Source organism: Sander lucioperca, chromosome 6 (genome assembly GCF_008315115.2).
Source record: "Sander lucioperca isolate FBNREF2018 chromosome 6, SLUC_FBN_1.2, whole genome shotgun sequence".
In the NCBI taxonomy this organism is placed as follows: domain Eukaryota; kingdom Metazoa; phylum Chordata; class Actinopteri; order Perciformes; family Percidae; genus Sander; species Sander lucioperca.
The window spans coordinates 4729100-4752626 of record NC_050178.1 but is presented as its reverse complement, the minus strand read 5'-3'; the positions used below and the strand labels follow the sequence as shown (position 1 = coordinate 4752626).

At 40.1% G+C, this 23527-nt stretch overlaps 2 protein-coding genes across 2 annotated transcripts in view; one reads left to right on the top strand and one right to left on the bottom strand.

Moving 5' to 3' along the window:
* The window catches only part of kcnb1 (potassium voltage-gated channel, Shab-related subfamily, member 1), a 30866-nt gene extending 15936 nt beyond the window's left edge, over positions 1-14930 (top strand). The window contains exon 3 of the mRNA XM_031302098.2: positions 9918-14930. Within this exon, the coding sequence (XP_031157958.1) occupies positions 9918-11843 (1926 nt within the window). The 3' untranslated portion in view covers positions 11844-14930. The remainder of the gene's footprint in view (positions 1-9917) is intronic.
* A 2151-nt stretch (positions 14931-17081) lies between these two features.
* On the bottom strand, positions 17082-22398 carry si:dkey-7k24.5 (somatomedin-B and thrombospondin type-1 domain-containing protein). Its single transcript, XM_031302117.2, has 5 exons — positions 21877-22398; positions 21268-21459; positions 20579-20657; positions 20269-20451; positions 17082-18383 (listed from the first exon to the last, which is right to left on the bottom strand). Exons 1-5 carry the CDS (start codon positions 22106-22108, stop codon positions 18266-18268), a joined length of 804 nt encoding a protein of 267 aa, XP_031157977.1. The 5' UTR covers positions 22109-22398; the 3' UTR covers positions 17082-18265.
* Between the last annotated feature and the right edge of the window lie 1129 nt (positions 22399-23527).

Below are 23527 nucleotides of genomic sequence, written 5' to 3'. Positions count from 1 at the left end.
GCTACTATATCAGAGTTTAGGGTAACGTTAGCGGCTTTGTCCTGCTCTTATTGAATTTAGGTACATTTTCACTCCAGCAACCCTAGCCAAACTCGTTATCGGAGATATCAATCAGTCTTCATCCTAAAGCTCTATCTCTAGTAATGTTAAAAGTGAAACACACTGTTTAAAAAATACAAAACAATAATATAACCTCTGTCTTGCTTGTCCAAGTGCGTATTGTTAGAAGGAACTAACAATTTGATCGTATATTAACTCGTCAGTGAACAGATACATTTTCATCGGCAATGACGGTTGTTTAACAATGAAGACTACTATTCCCATGATCCCAAGCAACATCAAAACGTCATCAAAAACTCTGTGTTTCAAGTTAGAGACCCATAGCGGCAGAAAATTACATAGCGTACATTTTAGAGATTGTCCTTGTGAAACAAGTCGGCTGGAAACCTTAAAAAGTCAGCTGGAGACGGCGTTTACAACCAGCTCACAAAGCTACTGTATCTTAATTACCTAGTTAAGAGCTGATCAAATCTGGTTCCTAGAAAGCTGGAAAATGCTTTTATCAACTACAATGTGATAAACGGAGTGGAATGCTTGACATGCATGGCAACAGAAACTAAGGGGGGCGGAGTTTGTGATTGGTTAATTATTCTCTTGCATGTTAATTTACATTAGTACAGCACAGAGCCTCCTATACATGCTACAGTAATTGAATTACACATTAAAGACGCATATTGTACACATCCTTGTTGAAATGCTATAGTATGTTTTCACATGTTCCTCTTGATCCGATGGGTAGTTGCATCACAGTCAGGATGGTTATTGAATAATTTCAGGACCAATACAATAGAGGCTGTTTAGGTACAAAAAACTATGCTTATAGTTATCCAGTTACTAAGGATTTGCATGTTAATCTGAGTATAACTCTCAAAGGGATTAACAGCACTGACAATGAATGGCCACTGAGCCTTCATAAACTAATGTGTAATGAAATATGTTGAGTGCAGTGTTACGCCGTTAGTAAGTAGAATATCTGCAGTAAGCATACATTCAGGATTAAGAGTGATCTTGCTTTGTATTGCTCTTGCTTTGTGAATACAATTTGTGACATTCGCATCTTCCAGTCTAGGTCGTCCAAGTCCTGTCTTTGTCTCTCTGTTTTTCAATGTTTTTGTGCTCTTTCCATGTCTCTCTTGTATTTCCCTTTTCACTGCCGTCACTAAAATGTTCAAGAAAAAGTTCACTGTCGCTATCACCATGGCAACTGTCTTTTCTTTGATGCTAAGACTTGCAGCTGCCTTCTATTCAGGCATCATTGTTGATTGACTGTATATGCATGTCTATAGAGGGGTTGTGTGTGTTGTGTCCTGCGTCTGCATCTCTCTTTGCGTTTCAAATAAATGCTTCGCTCAAGCTTACATTTTCTTTCTGTGCTGCTGTCTGCAGAGTATACCATGACATTCTCTGGTTTCTGTAATAAATAAACAATCATGGACTGCAGGACTGCGTGAACTGCATGATACATTCACTATTATTAGACATTATATAGACAATATCCTTGAACAATGTGATAGACATGCCTCTTTATATATATAGTAGTTTCTGTATACTGTGAGTGCAGTACATACAGTAAGATCCTAGTGATTTTGATTGTCAGCGTGGTACTGTTCAACATTACTAAGGATGAGTTATTTAGACACTTAATGGACAGCAGAAACAGGTTAAGCTTTTCCACACATCCCCTCACCTGCCATAACTGCTCTGATATTTCCTCAATCCAGAAATGCCTCTACAGAACCATGACAAAGCTGTCTTTCATCTCCTTCTAATAAATGCTGCTCTGAGTTAAAATCCCTGATGAAGACAGGCTTCTTTGTTGTGCCAGACCAGATCCTATACTGTTTCTATTTATACAGCCACCATGGACCAGTTAGAGTTTAAATATAGATGCTGAGTCTGGATTCTCTTCTTCATCTGACATGCATGAATAATTGAGAGGCAGAGAAGATGAGGTGGGATTCATTCAGGAGATAGATGGTCCAGGCATAGATTCCCTACCTACATTAGTGGTTTACTGAATGGGGTTGTGGTGCACTTTGTACAAAAATTTGTTCAAGACTTTTCTATGACCTCAAATTACGTAATGTTTTAAAGGGATAAATTAGGAAATAAGAAAATAAATAAGAGCTAATAACATAGAGGCTTGCAGATATTATTGAATGACAAGCATCATTTGAATACTCCTACCTATACATCAAATTGTAAAGTCGAAGTAGCCTGGCTCCGCCCTCCTACTTACTTCCGCTCAATTTTCATTTCCCTTCAGTACTCCTACTAGTTTTAAACTTCAACAGAGTACCCGCCTTCAAGGAAGTTAACACTTGTCAATGGAGAGAGGCCAGACTCTCTGTACAAATGAAATGTACGAGAGTCTGGTAGGACCAGGCTAAAGTCGAAGGGCCTCTAAGTTGACTTAATTAATATAATTCTGTGCTCTGAAAGACACATAAATCTATCACAATAATGTGACTTTTGTAATACATGTGCAGATTGTTCAAGCAAATGACTCTTTACCATCACATTTACAGAAACAAATCCTTCTGAAGGAGTAGCTGCCAATCCATAACATACAAGGAGTTTAGAAGTGCAGTTTCCGTTAAAGAAGCAAGGTCACGATCATACAGTAGGTGTCTAGTTTGAATCTACAGGCCTGTGCATTTGTGTAGAAAGCTGAACTGCCAGAAGCTCCCTTAAAGAGCAACAAAATGCATCTTATTCATTATGGCAAGATGTGGGAGGTTAAGATAAATGAGGCTCTGCTGTTTAAAGTTACAAGCAAAAGTGATGTAGGGTGCGGAGACTACAGCTGAGCCACTGCAAGTGTTTGTGTGTGTTTGTGTGTGTGTGTGTGTGTGTGTGTGTGTGTGTGTGTGTGTGTGTGTGTGTGTTTACGCTATCATGCTGGGGGAAATGTGGAAGACAGTCTCCTCCCGTCTCCATGGAAACCACATCTCTTTCACAGGCAAAGAGGCAGAGCCCTTCTACATTCAGAATTAGGGTGTGAATTATTCCACATTATTTAACTCTCATATTATTACTCTCATACTATTGATCACTGACAATAAAATTTCGAATAAGATGAAAATCAATGCTGTGGTTGTGCGGAGCCTGTTAATGAAATCAACGGCTATGACAGCTGAAGTGTGGCATACAATTTAAACATCTGCCCTTGAAGAGGGTGTCTGGCAGTTTAAAAGACTGAAGGAGGCTTAGTAATTGAGTACTCTTTCACTTTTAAGAAAACAATGTTAAAAATGTATGGAAAGAAGGCAGCACAGCACCTGAAATACAAACAGCAATCTGACACAAAGGAAAAAAACCTAGAGATAGAACAGAGACTAGAGCAGTACAGATGGTTCAAAGCTGGGTGAGCTTTAATAAGGTACATATCAGGGAGAGAAGGAAGGAGAGGGAGAGGGAGGTAGAGACGGAGAGAAGGAGACTCTGTTAGACTTGCTTTTCACAAGCAGGTCCACGTAGCCACCTCCTGTCGAGCTTCAAGGGGGTTGTCATGGTGACAGTGGCTGGCAGTCGAGGATGGGAGAGTGTTGCATGGTATCCCTGTGGCCTTGGATGTTGCTCAGGGGATGATGGGAAAGCAAGTCAGCTAGTCAGGGGATCTTAATGATCAAGCAAAACCTGGATTTACTCACCCGAAAATAAATACACCTTTACTAAAACCTTTTTCAGTCCATGCCTATTTAAGTGTTAAGTGAACGTTACCTGTCATTCTTAGGTGGGTCTAATGTGTTTCCCTGGGTGAGTGCTGGCAGAGCTAACAGACAATGGTCTTGGGATTCACAGGAACAGGAACTTCCACTACTAAAGCACAGCAGTGTGTCTGTTGCTCCTGTTGCTGCTAATGAGAAAGGTGCCAGACGGAGCACTGGGAGTCTGGGAGTTCCTGAACTGTCACTTGGGATGCCACCTAACTTAATACATTGTGAGTACTCACTAACCTGAGCAGTACCTAACCAAAAGTGGCTGAACCAAATAAACAATAAAATCAAACCTAAAACCAAGCTGACCTACAAACCATCAAGAATGCAGATAAAGCTATGCAACTATAACAAATCTTACAAATGAAATGTTAAACTCATAAGTAATAAATCACACTCTTGCTCAATTCGAGGCACTCAGGGGTTTTGTTGCTGATGGTCTGGTGTAACCAGTAGCTTATGGTGGCTAACACAAACTAAAATAAACTTAAGATAGATATTGCTGTATAATTGACATTTCTGTGTCAGTTGACCCATTCTGTACTTCCACCACTGCTAAACTATGCTTTAGCATTCAGCATTATTCCATAATTGTTACTTGTGGCCATACAGTAGTGGCTGCTGTTACATACGTTACATATGTGTCTGTCATGACCTGACTCAGGTGGTCATAACAAAGAGGGCGACAACACCATGTTAAATCTTTAAGCAATACTTTATTAACCCAAATTGGACCAAATTAGACCAAATTAACTATATACAGAATGAGATGTAGAAATCAGTGGATGCAGTGGTGTAGGGTGTGCATGAGTGAGTGTGTGTTGGTGTTGTAAAGTGTAAACTCAGCAAAAGGCAAACCTAGGATAGGATAGGATAGGATAGGATAGGATAGGATAACATAACCAAACCAAACCAAACCTTGGTGTGCCTGTGGAGACAGCAGGGAGAGAGAGGGGAGAGTCAGAGGATACTGCAGCTTAGGAAGCCTCAGCACACCAGACCCAGGTGAGGTGAGTTACTCTAATTAGTAACCTGCAAACAGGAGGCACAAGTCAGGACACACATCTACAATGTAGAGAGGAAAAACACTCAAATGACACCAAAGGGCCATCACAGTCTCACTTTAAAGCTGCACTAATTAATATTCTTATACTAACAATGAATCAAATGACTAATGTGAAAGGAAACCCACAGAACACCCTCATCTTACTCTACAGTCCCCCCCCCCCAGCTCTACAGAGCATTTTTAGCATATTTCAACTTCAACAAAAAAGCTCTGATAGACGCACTGTACGCTACCAAATGGACAGGCAAAGTTAACTATTAGCTGGTGAACATAGTTGTGCATTTAGCAGCTAAAGAGTCAAAATAATTTCTTTACGATTTGTAAATCAGCGATGTAATGGTTAACATCTACCATAACATAATACTACTCTATTTTTTAAAGTCTTTATAAAAAGTGCAAAGGTTCAAGGTTCCGTCCTTGTTAGACGAGTGCTGGGGAGACAGATAAATGGACCCGACCCTGACAAAACCCAATGTAGCACAAAGAGAATTAATCACAGCTGCTGGGACACAGCCAACATAAAACCAGGCCATCATATCTAAACAAGAGTTGGTGGCAGAGCAAACAGCAAGTACAACAACTACAGGAAGGACTAGTTGTAAATTAATGTTTCTTCTCGCTGAGCCCCAAGTGTACGTGTCTCTGGAGAGCAGAAATTGTTTTGGTGTATGTATAGTGTATGAGCCAATAGTCCCTGTGCAATGACTGTCATGTCTGAAGGCACATTCCCTCTCCCATATATGAAATAATATCTCTCACATATGACTCAGAGGAGAATGTCACAGGGCTGTGTATGTGTTTGGGTGGTTTTTCAGGGCGTCATTAACACCAATTATGTCCCGGATATCTTTTCAAACAGCCGAATGGTTGGCTGGTGTCACCTTGTCTGATAGAAGATGGCTGTCTGTGTGGACTATTGAGTCTACAGAGCCACATGACGATATGCCATTAGAGACATAAACCAGTGTGGCTTTGTTTAAAGTCACAGTGGGATTTCCTGTCAATCTGCTCTCTCTCTCTCTCTCTCTCTCTCTCTCTCTCTCTCTCTCTCTCTCTCTCTCTCTCTCTCCATCCCTTGCACACATGTTGTCTTTTCCTCTCCTCTAGCTATAAATATCTCCCTCCCGTCATCTTGTTTTCCCTTTAGTAGGCCACCAAGGAGCACTCGCTGGGAGTCACTCACTTTTTGTGTCCATATAATCTAGTTGCAATAATAGAATATCCATCATAACTCACTTGCACGACATTAAATGACATCATTTAGGGTGTGGCCACTATTAGCATTTTTCTTGTTATGTGTGCCTCTGGGTCCACTAAGAGTCTATAAATAGCTGTAATGGTGTCATGTCTAGAGCTCCATTCTACCTTATCCGAGACATGTTTTTGTTTGCAGTCTCCTTTATGTGCACCGAAAGATTTATCTCAGATTTACCGTGCAATAGTTTGATGAAATTAGCACCCTGTGACATTAAACAACCCAGGATAGACAGAGATAAAGACAAGCTAGGCAGTGTAAGTGAGTACAGAGTGTGTAGAGGCAGGAGCATCAGGGACATAGGCCAGTGAGAAATGAGCAGGGTTTCCTTGTGGAACTTGACCTCATAACCATAATGTTACACAGCAGCACCAGTGTGCCTTCATTAGCGACCTTTTTATAGCTTCTCAATCCTTTTACCTCTGCACTTTTTTGTCCTGCTCTTATAGATACAATCTCCCACAGCTTCAAGTTTTGGGATTTGTTGTTAGCATCCTTTTTCTGACTCATTATAATTCTGTTGCATCTGGTACTCAAGTGAACTTTAACAGTTTTTACAAAAATAAGTACAACCTCACATAAGTAATACACCATGTTATTTAATTTGTACAAAAACTGTCTCTTTAACAAGATCATACTTTTCTTGACAATGCTGCAGCCTATCTATCCATTCAGTTTTGTGCTGCACTTCAGCTCCACCTTCACTCTCCGGCCCCAGCACCTCTCTGCTCTTGAAGTGTTTGATTCAAATAGATTTTCTCCAGGGCAGGAGGAGATGAGCACAGAGGGGAAGAAAATCAACAGATAGGGTCATTATTCATGTCTGCCGTGACGCTATGGCAACAGGGTCCTCCTGCTCTGATTGGTCGTAGATAAGGTTGCCTCTTTAGCCCTCATTTTTACTCTTGGGAGTGGACTCCGAATTTATTAGGCTGTTGTCAGAGCCTGCGCTGTCAAACACCTCCTAACAACAGTTGCTGTTGCTCTATTCCTGCTGTTGTGCTTTAATTTCCTCTGGACGATATAGGGAAACCTCGCATCATGTGCTCTACGCTGGCCTTTGGTCTGTTTGTTTACACAAGTGAGTGTTTGTTTAACCAGTAGATCCAGTTCGTGGATGAGGTTTTGATCAAGCTTAACAAGAGTAGGGAGGAGGAAATTATATATATTTTTTATGATTTAATTAAATCACTCTGAAATAATTGATTCCTATATTAAATGTTATATGGGTGTCTTGTGAATGTGTCTTATGCCTTTATTGCACTGTTGACTAAGCTGCACTCATTTTTTGTGATTCTTTAAACTTGTCTCTGATTTGTTTCATCATATATCATCCTAACCTCATTCGTGTAGGCTGTTGCCAAAACAGGCTCTGTGTTCCAGCTACAACCTCCTACTCATCCTTCAAGTTGTGCTGTTCTTCTTGGAGTCATTCAGGGTTAATATAACAAATATAGACTATAGTTCATGAAGTAATCATGTCCTTGGTCCACTAAAAGAACAAATGCTCACCTGCCACATTGCTCTAGTTGAGTTCACTGCCCTATTGTCAGTTGGCTAGTCAGTAATCAAATTATGTAATGCTTTGTTGTGTAATACCTGCGTACTGTATAAGCATTAATATGAGCCAGAATATCAGAGCATATGTTGGATCTATGGATACATGGATATAAAAAATAAAACCTTAAAAGAAACTGCATACATGTATATATCACAGACTGTAAAAAAAAAAAGATGGACGACAAGTTTCCACCAGTGACTGTGGTTTCCACTTCCTCCCACTGTACAAAAGTGAAGCCAAAATATCCAGGCACCCAGGAAGTGCGCCGGGTTTTAAAGCAAATTGAACATAGAGGCCAGATCGTGAAATTGCAACTCCCGAGCTGTCATTTGATGCCCTCTGACCCAAAAATACTTTTTCCCATAGAGTTACATGGCGAAAGACACGTCTATAAATCAGTGGATAAATGTTTGTTTTATAGCGTCACCACCCCCGGGACAGTGTTGTAGTCAAGTCACCATTACCTGAGTTAGAGTCCAAGTCGAGTTACAAGTCCAGAGAATGGCGTCTCGAGTTGGACTCAAGTCCAGGACTCAGGTCCTTCATCACTGCCCCGTGAAATGACTCGTTGTACTCACAGAAATTGATCCATTTGATCCGGTAACATTTGGAAAGTCTAGAAGAACCGCCCAATTAAATCATTTTACCCCCATTCAAGTTATTTGAACGCTAAAATGGAAGTAAGTCAGCGGAGGTCTCTAGTATACCTGCTCTATGGGCCGCACAATGCAGAAGTAGTGCTGATCCTCCAGGTAATTTGGCTCCATGATGGCATCATGCACTGAGCAACTCTCATTAACGGAGCTCAGCCTTGAACACTGTATCCAGTTCTTTAAATACATGAAAATGCAAGAACAATGAAAATATCCCAGATACGGGCGCCGCCATCTTGTAATTTTGGAGTCTGCGCAGTAGTAATCAGGCGGTGGAGCCACAGTATCGAAGTCCCACCCATATATGTCAAAACTTGGGCAAATACAATCAAAATATATGCTTGTGTACAGTATATACCCCTAATTGAGAAAAAATACATTTTATGTGATTTTGTTAAACTGACTAAACTTGTTTAATCTGTGATTCGACATCAATGAATTCATGGTTTTAAACAAAGTGTCTCAGCTTTTACAGAACAGCAGTAGTGCTTTCAGTTCTTACTGTAATAAGAAAATATGCCCTATACACATAAAGTACCACCACGTACTGCTTGTTAGCATGATTGGTGGAGTGTGTGTGTGTGTGTGTGTGTGTGTGTGTGTGTGTGTGTGTGTGTGTGTGTGTGTGTGTGTGTCAGGGTGCTGCTTTTTGACAAACTTCCCAGTTCTCTGTAGTGTGTAAAGTGAAACAGGCATCCTCTGGTGCATGCAGGTGACAGGTAGTGATAGACGTTTCCCATCTAAATTTCTAGAGAGACCATTAAAGGCAGAAACCTTGAATACCATGAGGATAATGTTCCGTAACCCTAGTTCTATAATCACAGAGCCCTGAAGCCTTTCACCTTGCTATTTTATCTAGCATTCACCATGTCCCTGATTTGTTGGATACTGAAGGGTCAGCACTGTGTCAAAACGGAATGGCTTGTCTGTTTATCTCTGCAACTTCATGCAAATGTCAGTCCAGAAGAAAGTGGTCAAGAGTCCAACTGTGGTTACAGTTCATAACTTTTGCAAAGCCACTACATGGCTTTAGACTGTTGTCTTTTTAAACATGGAAATATCCTAACTCCAATTTCGTAACTGTCCTTAAATTGTATTTTTTTTTAAAACCATCCACCTAAAGAGAAGAGTGTTTCTTCATTTATTAAATATCTGACAATTGGAGACATGGAGAATATTTTCATCAAGGCACACATACTGTATTCTGTGATGTTTTTGCTTTTGTTTATTGGTTACTTAAACGTACTTTTTCCACTCAAGCAAACTCACTCATGTGGATAAGCTTGATAAGTGAGTCATGAATAAATAAATGGTCTAAGTCAATCTAATCCATTAGCTCTTAGCCAGTCATACACTTCAGGCATTTATTGAAGGTTTTTTAGACTGTAAGTTATTAGAATTATTATTAGCACTTTCATACTGTAATCAAAACCTATTTTAATACTGTACACTGAATGTGCATTTAATGCATTTGGTGTTGGGTGTAATTGCTTAATCAGAATAAGGAATTTATGTCCAAGTGCATATCTGATTTCCACTGATTGATGTCATTTCCTGATCCTGCAATCCTTACTCATATTACTTTTATAAATTTGTCTTTCAGATCCTGGCCATCATTTCCATCCTCTTCATTGTGCTATCCACCATTGCCTTGTCTCTGAACACCCTTCCAGAGCTGCAGGACACAGATGAGTTTGGCCAGTCCTCAGACAACCCACAACTTGCACACGTGGAAGCTGTATGTATTGCCTGGTTTACCATGGAGTATCTGCTTCGCTTTCTCTCCTCACCCAACAAGTGGAAGTTCTTTAAGGGTCCTCTGAATGTCATTGATCTGCTGGCCATCTTGCCCTACTATGTCACCATATTCCTGACAGAATCCAACAAGAGTGTGCTGCAATTTCAGAATGTCCGCCGTGTGGTTCAGATTTTTCGGATCATGCGTATCCTGCGTATTCTGAAGCTGGCTCGTCACTCCACAGGCCTTCAGTCTCTGGGCTTCACTCTTAGGAGGAGTTACAATGAGCTGGGCCTACTCATTCTTTTCCTGGCCATGGGAATCATGATCTTCTCCAGTCTGGTGTTCTTTGCTGAGAAGGATGAGGAAGATACAAAGTTTAAAAGCATTCCAGCTTCTTTTTGGTGGGCTACTATTACTATGACCACAGTTGGCTACGGAGATATCTACCCAAAAACACTACTGGGAAAGATAGTGGGGGGTTTATGCTGCATAGCTGGAGTACTTGTGATTGCCCTACCTATTCCCATTATTGTAAATAACTTCTCTGAATTCTACAAAGAGCAGAAGAGGCAGGAAAAAGCACTTAAACGAAGAGAGGCCTTAGATAGGGCAAAGAGAAATGGTAGCATTGTCTCAATGAACTTGAAAGAGGCATTTGCTCGTAGTGCAGAACTGATGGATGTGGTTGTAGAGAAGAGTGAGAGGCCTCATGACAACCATTTCTCTCCGAGCCGTTGGAAATGGACCCCCAAGAGAGCTGCATCAGAGACAAGCTCAAACCGTTCCTTCAACGCCCAGGAATTAGGCTCTCCCAACAAGGCCAGAGACACCAGTCCCCAGAGGCTAAATGTTCAGAAATTAGAGGAGATGTACAACCACATGGCCAAGACACAATCCCAGCCAAACCTCAATGCTAAAGACAGAGGCTCTAGAGTTGGCAAACAGAGGGATGAGATAGAGCTGGGGGCCATCCAAGATCATGGGCCCCCGGTGCTCGGAACCAGAGAAGGAGTGGGGGACATGAAAAGCTTGTCCAGTATTGACAGCTACATCAGTTGTGCTACAGACTTCCAGGAGAATCCACGCTTCCCCCATAGTCCAGCAATGGACCTTGGTCTTCAGGAAAGCAACCGGTTCTCCCACAGTCCGGTTACAGCTTTGTCCCAGCACGGCAGTGCAAAAACAGGCCAGCTAACCACCGGGGAGCGTGAACCCATGCTGACTCCTGTGTCTATCACAAAGCCCTCATGCTCAGAAAATGCACGGAGATTCTTCTTTTCTGGCAACTCTTCAAAAATCCTTATCCCCAAAGGAGGCTGGCACAACGATGGGGGGTCAGGCCCGCCCACGCTCTCAGACAGCTCAGTCATATCAGACCACTCTCTGTTAAGCCCAGAAGTTTCTGTCTACACCACTGCCAGCAGCAGAACCCCACCGAAGTCCCCAGAGAGCACTACCCTAGCAGCAACTGTCTTCACCTTCCACGACTCCTCCATCAGCAAATACATCGATGCTGATACAGATGATGATGAGCACAACCGCGACATCTCTGACGCCAGTCCCTCAGAGTGTCTTTTGGCTGGTTCAAGCCCAAAACGCAGCATCAACATCAATTACCAGAAAGGTGTCAACCATTTTGAAGCAGCCCAAAAAATGCTGGGCCAGAACTGTCTGTTTCCCATTGAAGGGATTCGTGGGGTAGCTCATGAGAATCATGTAGGTCCTGAGATGGCACGTAGACCAAAGGTTGAGAGGGGGCGTCAAAATACTTTAGATAAAAGCCTTTGAGGTACAAGTGCAGCATAAATAAACAGGAAGCTGGAGCCAGAGTGTTTGTAATGGAGACACTAGACAGACTAAAACACTCTATAAGCCAGAGACAAAGCAAGAGGAAGAGACAAAGGATCTCACTGAAACATTTGACAATTTACCTGAGCATGCCACTGGGCACTACGCTCAGGGTCAATATGTGTGGTGAATACTCTGGGAGAAAAAAACACTTAAAATGGAGAATGTCACTGCCCCTCCTTCAACTCATTCCTATTAATGGTATTACACAAAACAAAAGAGCCCTCCCAGGTAGCCAACGGGTCTGTTAAGAGATCCTCGTGGAAGCAGATTCGAGAAATTGAGATGTGCTTATTGGTGTAACTAAACTGAATGATGATTTTAGCGGCAGGGGGATATCTCTAAACTCTCCAGGAAAAGAAATCCCAGCTGCCCACTATCCCATTACTGAGTCCCATTTCATTTTGTAGTCTTGGAGATACAGGAGGGGACCTAGAAGCCAATAAGCTACTTACTTGTGCCCTCCATTCCAAAAACTGGCCTTAGTCATTTACATTTGTAGGGGTGTGCACGTCTGAATAAACTGTAAGCGTGTGTGTGCATGTGTGTGAGTGAGAATGAATGTTGATGGGTGATCTAATGGTAATTCATGTATACACACTCTTGAGATTGTCTTACCTGATTTATTTTTATATAGATAAGAAATATGTGATTTGCTAGTCTGCTGTGTCATAATCATATGTGAAGAGTAATCCTGTATAAGGTTCAATGTCTTGGCACAGATGCTGCAGTTGTCAGAGGCTCCAGCCCATCATCCATTATAATGAGCGCTCTTTCTTGAACAGTATTTTGCCAGCCCCTATGTTATCATGTCATGATGAGATTCATGTCATGGATGATACTCTCAAATCTTGACCAGTGAATATTGTCTTAGCACCTCAGTGTCATTTTTAAGGGATGGTAGAGGTAGTGGACCAAGAATATTTGATATGGGCTAACATAAGAGCCAGTAATAAACAGCTTGATTGCTGCATAAAGCGCACATTTATGAAGCATGCATCCACCCATCCGAGCAACATACAAAAACATGAGACGCTTTTAAAAATGAAATATATGTAAATCCTCTAATATAGTTTTTATCTTTACAGCACATGACTACTGACATAAAGTTCAGATTTCAGTAACAGATGTTCAGCATGCATTGGCCTTCCTTTGACCAACATGAAAGCATTCAAATAGCTCACACTCGCAGATAATGGAATTTATGTGTATTTGATACTGAAAGTACTGAAAGTATCAAATACCGGGGAGTTTTCCCTCTCTACTTTGTTCCCTTAAACTGTAATGGCAGTAAATATACACTGCCAAGTTAACTTTACCATAGGGCAGTTGAAAATGCCTGACCAGATGAAACCCATGCATGAGCACACACACCCACTAAAGATACATACAGTTTTGAAAGAAAACTTTCAGGATACATAGATATACTTAGTTTCCATGGTGACAGCTGCTGTCTTCAAAGGCTGGCAGCAGCTCAGCAATGTTTTTTTAATTGGGGCGGGGAGGTCTGATTGCATGTAATGTAGTTTAACACATATACAAGAACACACACACACGCACATACACTCTCATACACGCATGCGCGCGCACACACACACACACACACACACACACACACACACACACAGGCATGTACCCATAAAGTGACAGGTATGCACAGTAGTCACACATTAGCAGAGCCACTCCTCACTGTGCATATTTATGAGTACTCTATAAACGCAACATTATGATGTAAGGACCTTGTACGTTGATGTGTTCATGTCTCAAATCTCTGTAGCATTCCATAAATACTACAATTCCCAACAACGCATTCTCTATTATCTGTTTATATTACCACACAACAGAGAGAAACAGTTTTACATAACACGCTAGTGTCAATTACCACTAGTAATGAAACACATTACATGAATAATACACAGAATATAGAGGGACAAAGGATTGTATTTTAACATTTCAACATTTAACATTATCCCAACCTTAAAAATGTGACTTAATCATAAAATAACATTGACTTTATATCTATACCATGCTAACATGAGCAGTAAGCATAAAGAGTTAAAACCCCCTGTTCCTCCTTTAGCCCCTTGAAATGTAATTTCAAATGTGAAGGTACAACTTTTTCTGTAATGCCTTTTAAAAATTGTCAAGAGCTGGAAGGTCTAATGTCATCATGACTTTCTCTAACGTTAACAAGATGAGCAAAGAAGAAGCTCACTGCCAACTAAACAAATTCTCAAAGCAAAATAGCCAATATATAAAAGCTTCCGAATACAAGTATATTGGTGAAAGATACACATAAAAGAGGTCATTGCACTATTATAAATGTAGGTGTTGAGTAAAACGTTATTCAAAGGTCAACAGAAGGTGATCAACATACATGTTTTAGTGTTGTGGTTAAGTCTAATCACAAACCATGATTTCATTTCCTGTTTTAATCACAGAGTTGAACCATTTCATATTGCTCTACTATTGTGAGAGAAGCTGAGGTGTGAAAGGAATAGCAATGACTGTGAGAGGCAGAGGGAACCATGTGTGTGTGTGTGTGTGTGTGTGTGTGTGTGTGTGTGTGTGTGTGTGTGTGTGTGTGTGTGTGTGTGTGTGTGTGTGTGACAGCTGTAAAGCCAGGGCATTAGAGCAGTGTGGCTTCCGCTTAATGGAAAAGAATGAACAGTTTATGAGTGTATGCATGTCGGGGGAAGCCTGCTTCTTTTTTTTTTTCTGTATTCCATCTGCAGTTCTGACTCTAACATGCGGCTTTATTTACATCTGAGACGAGAGGAATGGGAGGTGCATTTTATGGATCTTATTTAGCACACATATAATAAGGCAAGGATGGATGGTTTGAGCTGGTGATAAATTAATTTACGCAGTTTCATACACTATGTATGACAAATTTCCTGTTTTTTTATTCACGTAAAATGTCTAGTCAATTCAATTCAATTATATTTATAGTGTCAAATAATAACAGAATTATCTCTTTACAGATAAAGTAGGTCTAGACCACACTCTATAATTCTCCCAGCAAGCATTTGGTGCGACAGTGGCGAGGACAAACTTCCTTTTAACAGACAGAAACCTCGGACAGAACCTGGCTCTTGGTAGGTGGCCATCTGACACAAAGAAGAGAGAGAGAGAGAGAGAAATAAATATGACACAGCTGATCATTGTCCTTTGTTGCACATGAACTAAAGCATCTGCTAATATTAGAAGCTAAGTTCATTTTAAAACATAAACTTAGGTATCGTCTACAAGGACGTGTTCCCAAATAAAATTATTACATTTTTAAAATGAGAAAATGTCCTGTGGCATAACAATTGACTGCAGATATTTAACATTTTCAGATAACCTCTAATGATATTCAGCTTGAAAAAAACTTGCTGTGAATGGCTGCTTCTTTGGTTATATTCATACATTGATTGATTATTTCCACAACAAACTTCTTCATGTCACATTACGAGGTGGAAGTGGCACAGGTTCAATGATACAAAAATGATAAACATGCAAGCTAATCCCATTACATTTTATTTTATTTTGGTTGACGACATAAGTATCAATAAGAGAAACATTTGGTTCCTCGCCCAGTTAGATGTTAACTTTTCATTGCATATTTATATTATCTTATGAAAAGTCAAGGCCAATGTATGCCAACATATTATACCCTGCTTCACTTAAATGTCCATGTAAATTTATTTTCTTAAAGGGGAGTTTGCTACAATTCCCAACAACGCATTCTCTATTATCTGTTTATATTCCCACACAACAGAGAGAAACAGTTTTATGTTCAGACAGACAGTATGAGAAAAAGAATGCATTTAATGAATATTAAAGCAAACGTGAACTTGGTCGAAACCCAAAATACAAGTATGAACCCCATGGACAAAGCGACGCCGTAGATTTCCACGGAGACGAGTGAAGTCTAATAGAAGTACTTTTCCGGTGATGGCTGAGCGTGCTGCGCAGCCTCAAACTGAGCTTGACGACGTAGATGTGACGTGAGCAACCTGTCTGAAAGTTGTAAGTCTTCTGGTAGCTGTGCCAAGAGAAATCTCAATCATTCCCAATCTTGCAGAGACGGAGAGCGTAGGTATATGTAAGGAGATAACATGGACACAGGCTAAATATTGCTAAATAAAATGCTAGTTAACATTAGTAATTAAACTTAAACAGCTAATGTAAGTCGAAACTGCCTGCAAGCTTCTCCTGCCTGTACGGTAATTTGTCTACTATGCGACAGAAAGTCGCGTGGTTATAACACAATCATTTTTACAAAAACGCATGCTACGGAGCCATAACGTGAGATACAAGGTAATGGAGCCTTTTATATATTGTCGTGTTTCTTTAGAAATAAACAATGGACAAATAGAGTCTTTAAACGCTTCAGATGTAAAGTTATTCACTGTCAAAGTGACGTCAAAATGAATGGCAGTCAATGGAATGCTAACGGCAGGTGATGGCTTGGTAGCATCAAAATGGCTCCATAGGAGGTACGCTTTGTGGAGGCTCGCTTACCCCCTTGGTATGAACCTGAAAATTAGCATGATGTCTCCTTTAAGTTGTGAAGAAACACATTTCAGTCAGACATGTCATTGTGAGTGCATTACATATTTTTTTAAATGGAAATTAAGTTTAATAAAGGGCATTCAGATCACACAACTGCTCATTTAGCATCATGTGAGCTTCTGTCCTATCATTTAGGTTTTCTATAATACTGTAGTAAGGGACCACGTTTCACTGAAATAACTCTCAAAAACTATGACAATCAATATTCCATGAATAGACAGCAAGCACTATTAAAGAGAACTGATATTAATTATAGGCAAATATTACACATATGTGCACCCATGTGCATACACACAAACACAAGTATTGAAATCCTGACACTAGTATTGAAACTGTTAAGCTTTTAGACAAGGTAGTGCAAAAGAAACATCAAACATGATGTTGTGATTTGATACCTAGACTGTGATACTGTGACATGAAACCACCATAATACAAAAAAAAACATTTATTTTTACAAGTCATACTTTATTTTATTTTATTTGGGTACTTTACTACCCTCCGTTTCCAAGGGAGCCATTCATATTAACACAATCTTTTGGTTAAAAAGAGTTTTTAATTTCACTGAGATCCCTCTAGAGAAAGGACTAAACCATCATGCTTTATGAAGAAAACACAATCAAGGGACTTGTTTTATTTCTCATTTATTGATACAAACTATAAAGAGCACAGATTCTCAAAATGTTCCATAACAAGACTCCCAACTGTACAGTAAATGCATTTAGTTGAAACCTACAACAGAACTTGGTTGTCGCGCTACCTGCTAAATTTAACTGTAAAGCGGTTCAAGTCTTTTTCATTTTTTGTTAAAACCCCATAGGACCCTTTTCAAGGACATGTGGTAGTTTCCAAAACCCAGTGAGAACCACTGCTTTAGCAAGTAGCCCAATTCCACATTCTCTGAATCTAACACTGTATTACAGGGTTGGGGTCGATTCAGGATGCCTTGATGGAGTACAACACACATCACACATGACACTCTAAAAGGAGCTAGTATTAGAGCATGGGACAAATTAAAACCAAGTACAAAAACATTAACTATATTTTTTCTACGTTCAAAGCTCTCAGTGGAATTGACCCCAACCTTGCCTAAGCCATCAGTCTTTGTAAAGTACACTGTTTCCAGGGAATTGAAAAAAGATATTTGAACGACCTTAGCCAGCTCTTATACAATGTTGTTTGTAGGTCCAGAGGCTGTCTGTTTTGTAAAAAAAAAGCAACACATTTTTACCTGTTGACTTTCTATGCTGTTGTTTCTGTATACATGTTCAATTGTTTAGTGCATGTTGTAACTTTGGCGTTGTGACTGGTTGTGATTCACACAAAGCCAGTACTTGTCATGTTAAAAAAGTGTCTCAATGTCCCAAGATATTTCTATTTCTTAAGAAAAACAACATTTCCCTTGGATGAATAAAATGAAATAAATCAGATCACTTTACATTTTGATTAGGCATTTCTGACTTTCATTTCACTGTTAATTTGCAGTTTTTGATGCAAACCAAAATGGGAATATTTATTATTAAAGTTATTGTTGAGCAGTATGGACAAGAAATGTATTGTATTCTGATTAAGAAATAGGACATTTTCATTGGCATACATTTAGCCATATTAATAAAATGTATACATGTTGTTGCACTAATTTGGAGAAGGCACAACTAAGCATTGACCAGCACTCTTTAATAGATCAGGTTAGCGACCAGTGTTTATTATTCTGGCTGGTTTCTAATTATTCTGGCAGATTGTTTTTTATACACAACTCTGAGTAAATATGTACAGGCGGGAGGCTAACAGAAGGAAGGAGAAGGTTAGATGAATAGGAAGCTGTGGGCTATTGGGCAGGAGCAGGCCTCCAGCCTCCCAACACGCCTCCACACACCCCTGCATCGAGGGTTTCCCACAGCCTGCCACTGGAGAGACTGCCTTCTGCAGGAAGGAGGGAGGGAGGGAGGAATGAGTTAGTGGTCACACGATTTTTCTTTAAATCCAAGTGATAAACAATGTTGCCATCTAGTGGTAGTCCTCACTGTTACCAATCAGATCTAAGATATAGGGTGTAGATCAGTGGTCTGGGATGAAAAACAAAACAAAAACCAACGCAGACTGTTTCATCACAACTGATCCACATATCGGTACTTTATCTACCACTGCGCCTCTCAAAATACAGACACAGAAGCACTTAGAACAGACTTATGCATGCTAGATTTTTGCAGATACCGTGGCCAGGATCTTCTGTCAATGCAGTGTGACAATGTTTGTTCTGTGGATAAGATTAGGGTTAAGGTAGTATGAATGTGTTTTGGGATTTAAGGTTTTCTGTGGCGTGTTTTTTTATACCTCTAGTAGCGCTATGGAGCAATTTTTCTATGAGTGGGTCCCCATTTTGTTTGTCTCATGCACACACATGACGACGTGCACATGGTTGAACACATTCTTGCCAATGGTGTCACACCAATCTACTGGTGGCAGAAATGCTCCAAGATATGCAGCAATGCGCCAATAAAGGCAGAAAAGAAGAAGACTTAGTGCTAGTCAACATTGATGTAAACAATGAATCTTTTAAACGTAAAATCAGCTTTGCAAGTGTATTATGAGGAAAGAAATGTATTCATCACTTTTGTTAGACCTCAAATATACACACAATGTGTTTTGTTGAGGAACACTAAACATAACTTTTGTTTGTTTTCCAAGAAAACTCCACAGTCCTCCTTAAGTGATGCAAATGGACTGCTCTCAAAAACAACATTGTCAATTCCATGGAGGTTTTTAGAATAATTGAATATGGTGTAATATGATGTTTTCTTAACAATGCAATTGCAGAAAATACCAATATTTGTCTTATGCTTTTTTTAGGCATTCATTTTATGGTAAGTGGGCTACTAGTGACAGTTATCCTGATTCTGAATTATAATTAAGTATATCCTTAAAGGCTCCAGCTACATATTTACAGTACAGACATATGAGTGGTATTGTTCTTCTCATCTAACTCTCGGCAAGAAGGCAAATAAGTGTATTTATAATGGTTAGATGCTGTTCAATGAACAATAAAAAGAGAATTTTCCAGTCCAAGGGAGCGATTTGACAACAGCGTGTGACTTAGTATCAGATTATGCCCAGAATACAATATAATCACATTTCCTGTGCATAGTGCACCAAACAAACAAATACATCTTATACACATATTTGTGACATTTTGTAACTCACTTTTCTATGTAGAAATTATTACCTATTATTAATCCTTAATGATTTTATTTATAAGGACAACGCACATTAATCAACATTTCTGTAAATGCGCCAGTGTTAGCCAACTGGCTATTTTTCAACTGTAGTCCTTTGGCAAGATGTTTTGAGACCAGAAGGACAAGTGATGTGTTTTTAATATGAGTAATAACTGCCGCATTCACTTTCTAATTTACTCATGTGTTATACTTTTTCTGGCTGGTAATTACATAATATAATACTTGACTATAGGGTGAGGCAGGACGGTCCCCTTTATTAGTGAAGTTATGTGCAACACTGAGTTTCTTTACATATGAGTAAATTAACTTCAAGCTAATTTCATGGTTGAATAAAGTCTTAGCTGGGCTTAAAAAAACAAATACCTTATCTGTCTCTTCTGGTCATTAACATGTTCTGAACAACACAAGCTTAAACTTGTGAGGCTTTCTAAATTCAAAGATTCAAATAGCTGTTAAACATAACTTATTTGTTTTCTTTCTTTTTTATGATGGTGACAAAAGGCAAGTTGTGATGTGACAAGAAACATTCTAATAATCTTACAAAGCATACTCTCCGTTCGTTCCATTCTTACCTGCCCTCGTCATTTTCCTCTCCATCTCCAGCACAGTGTGTCTGTCCAGCAGCAAGAGCAGGCGGCTGGCACTCGACACACACACGGTGCCCCTCCCTTAGGTGCTGCATCCACTGGGTGTGTGGGCCTGAGTTCTGCTGGCATCCTTTTGTCAGAGAGGTCAACTGAAACTGGACACAATACCTATTTCTCACACACACACACACACACACACACACACACACACACACACACATCAAACTCAGACTAAAAACATATTGAAAATAGCTAGGAACATATTACAGGCAAAAAGCCTCTCTGAACGTGTTACCCTATAATGTCGCTGCTGTCAGGGATGTCTCTTTTCTTCCTGGCGTTGCCATAGCCACCCGCAATAATCAGTGCTGGGACTGCAGAGGGAGCATGGTAAGAACATTACATGTGACCATATGTTGCAATACCTTTAACTTAAAATGAGCATGGGCAGGGAAAACAGCCTGGCATGCTGGGGGAAACAGCTTCTCTCATGTGCTAATATACATATTAATTAAATGATTAAAGACTGCACATGTAGGATTATCACAACTTGTATACTCATCAAGTCTAAATTTCTACTATCTAACACTGTTGACATACCTAAAATGACAACAAGGCGGTAAACAATCCTGTATAATGATCTGTCTTCTGATCAGTTAATCAGATGTGGGTGTATGAAAGGATATTGTAATGTGGTTTTCAGTATTATTTGATTTGTACTGTCTATTACAGGTCAGTTAGTTTTTTTTTTACATTGCAGTCATTAACTTCAGATGTGACCTGGCCTAATCACACTTTAAAATAACCCTGTTTACTAAGTGGCCCTTTAAGCCAGTCATATTTTTCATTTGATAACTTTCCTCGTCACAAATTCTGCTGTCTTTAGGTGGATAAGATAACCGCATAAAGTAATTCCACCAAATGTCAGATAATAATGTGATGATCACATGGATGTGCGGAAAGATCCAGGTAGATTTTCCTCACCAAGTGGGTTGTGGCAGTTCCCTTGGTGAGACCAGTACTCTGCACAGCCGGCGTGCTCCTCTAGATGGGGACAGGGTTTGCCTGCATTGAGCGGCTCCTGTAGGATCCTCCTGCTCCGCCTGCGGACTGTGGCCCTGCAGGGCTCAGCACAGCCTGACCACTCTGTCCAACCGCTCACTACACAGGACAGCGCTGAGGGAGAAGAGTACATGCAGCTGAGGGGAAAAAAACTAAACCAGAATCATAGAAATTCATTTTATAATTGTCAGATGTCTACAGATCAAGATGCCAATTATTGCCAACACATGAGAACATTTCAGTGACACTGTAGGCCTCTTGTTAATAGGATAGTCTCACTATAAACATTTTGAAAAGTGTTCCATAGCATACAAATGTGGCTTTTAATACAAAATCATAATGATAGAATTTTGTAAAAGTAATTTTATTAGTTCTATTTTTGGTTATTTGTGTTTTTTCCCTGTATATAATTGAGAACTCTTGAGCAAATAAGTCTTAAACAAACTTCATATCATCACACTGTACTGTAGGCTAATGGGTTTCTATGGAGTTTAACATTTGAAACAGATTTTTTAGTAGGCTACAACCTACCTGGGCAGGCTGTCTCATAGTCGTGGCAGCAGTCCAGGGTGGACACACAGGCTTGGTCGCAGTAGCAGGTGCCATAGGACCAGTCAGACCTCCATCCTTTGCTGATGCATGACGGGTCCCGGCCGGTGCAACACAGACCTGTTTCCCGACAGCCCGACTGGCACGGACCGATGAGGAACAAAGACACACCAAGACAAACCAAAGTGACAGAGCTGCTCCTCCTGACTGCCATCACAACATGTACCTCAACACGTTTATGGAGTTTTTTTATGCAAAAAATGTTAACGACTTAGCGGTAGCCTAATCCCTGTATGAAGTTATTCACCATAAAAGTGTTTTAAAGTACTGTCCAGTTAAAGTACTTAAAAGTCTTAATATTAACACGTATCATTTGTGGTCAGCAATGCGACTATCAGGAGTTGAATCTCTGGTCGGTGAGTTGGAAGTGATTCATGTGTCAACTCTGTATCTCTTAAAGGAACAGTTCACCACTGTAAGTAAAGTGTGACCCGCATACGCGAATTCAATGTGCATGGCTATGTAAGATCAATTTGGCAAACATTAGATTTGATCTATTAGACAAGGCATTTTACATTCTTCTGCAGAAGCCATACAAAAATCCACCTTCAATTGCAAAACCACAAAAACACTCTCTCTCGCTCTCTCTCTCTCTCTCTCTCTCTCTCTCTCTCTCTCTCTCTCTCTCTCTCTCTCTCTCTCTCTCTCTCTCTGATCTGCTCGTGAGGCAGCCAGCTTCCCAGGCCCATGTGTGCCTCAACATGTGAAAAGAGTGGATTAATGAAACTCCTATGGTTGAGGTTATTCATGCAAAAGAACAACAGTGTGGACAGTGCAGGCCTCCACTTTAACTAAAATTCCCAGTAGCCTTCTGCTTTGTGTGTCAAGGGAGAATATATAGGAGCAGAACGCTGCTGGGGGTAGCTGAAGGATTATACTGCTCAAAACAACACAGGCTCAAGTTTAAGAATTGAGGGAAACATACGTAGACAAAGCGAAAAACATTACCATTACCACCAATGACAGTTGTGGATCCCTTTCCCTTGGTGTGGCCCTACCTTGTGGCCCCCCTACAAAACAGTGTTGCAGAGATGATGACGGCCATTTACTGCTCCAGTAACAGACAGTCAGCACTAACTGGATACGGCCCATATAGACACCACTTTTGCCCTCTCTCCTGTTCTTATAATATACTTCTCTTCTTATCTATTTTTTTTACCAGAAAACTTCAATACTTTGTTTTCAAAATATCAAAATACTGTTGAAATACCACAGTAGCCTTAGTTTCTAGCAGTGTTCCCAACAAATTATTAATTGTTGTTAACATTTGGACCATGAACAGTTGCACAGATTCGATAAACTCAGTTCTGAAAAGACAGAAATGGTCCAGTTTTGGATGGCTTCCCACCAGTAGAAAACACTGAAAATGTATCATTTTTATGGCATCAAACAGGGAAACTGGCTGGAAAACAATCAGACACAGCTGATCCACACTAAATCCACATAACTTGAGCTGCATGCCAATATACAGGTAGATTTAAGGCACTTGGATGTGATCTTTGCTGCTGTTTTCAAGTGTCCTCATGTCACAGTAGGGCAACATTCTTAGCAGTATTTTAACTAACCTCCTTAT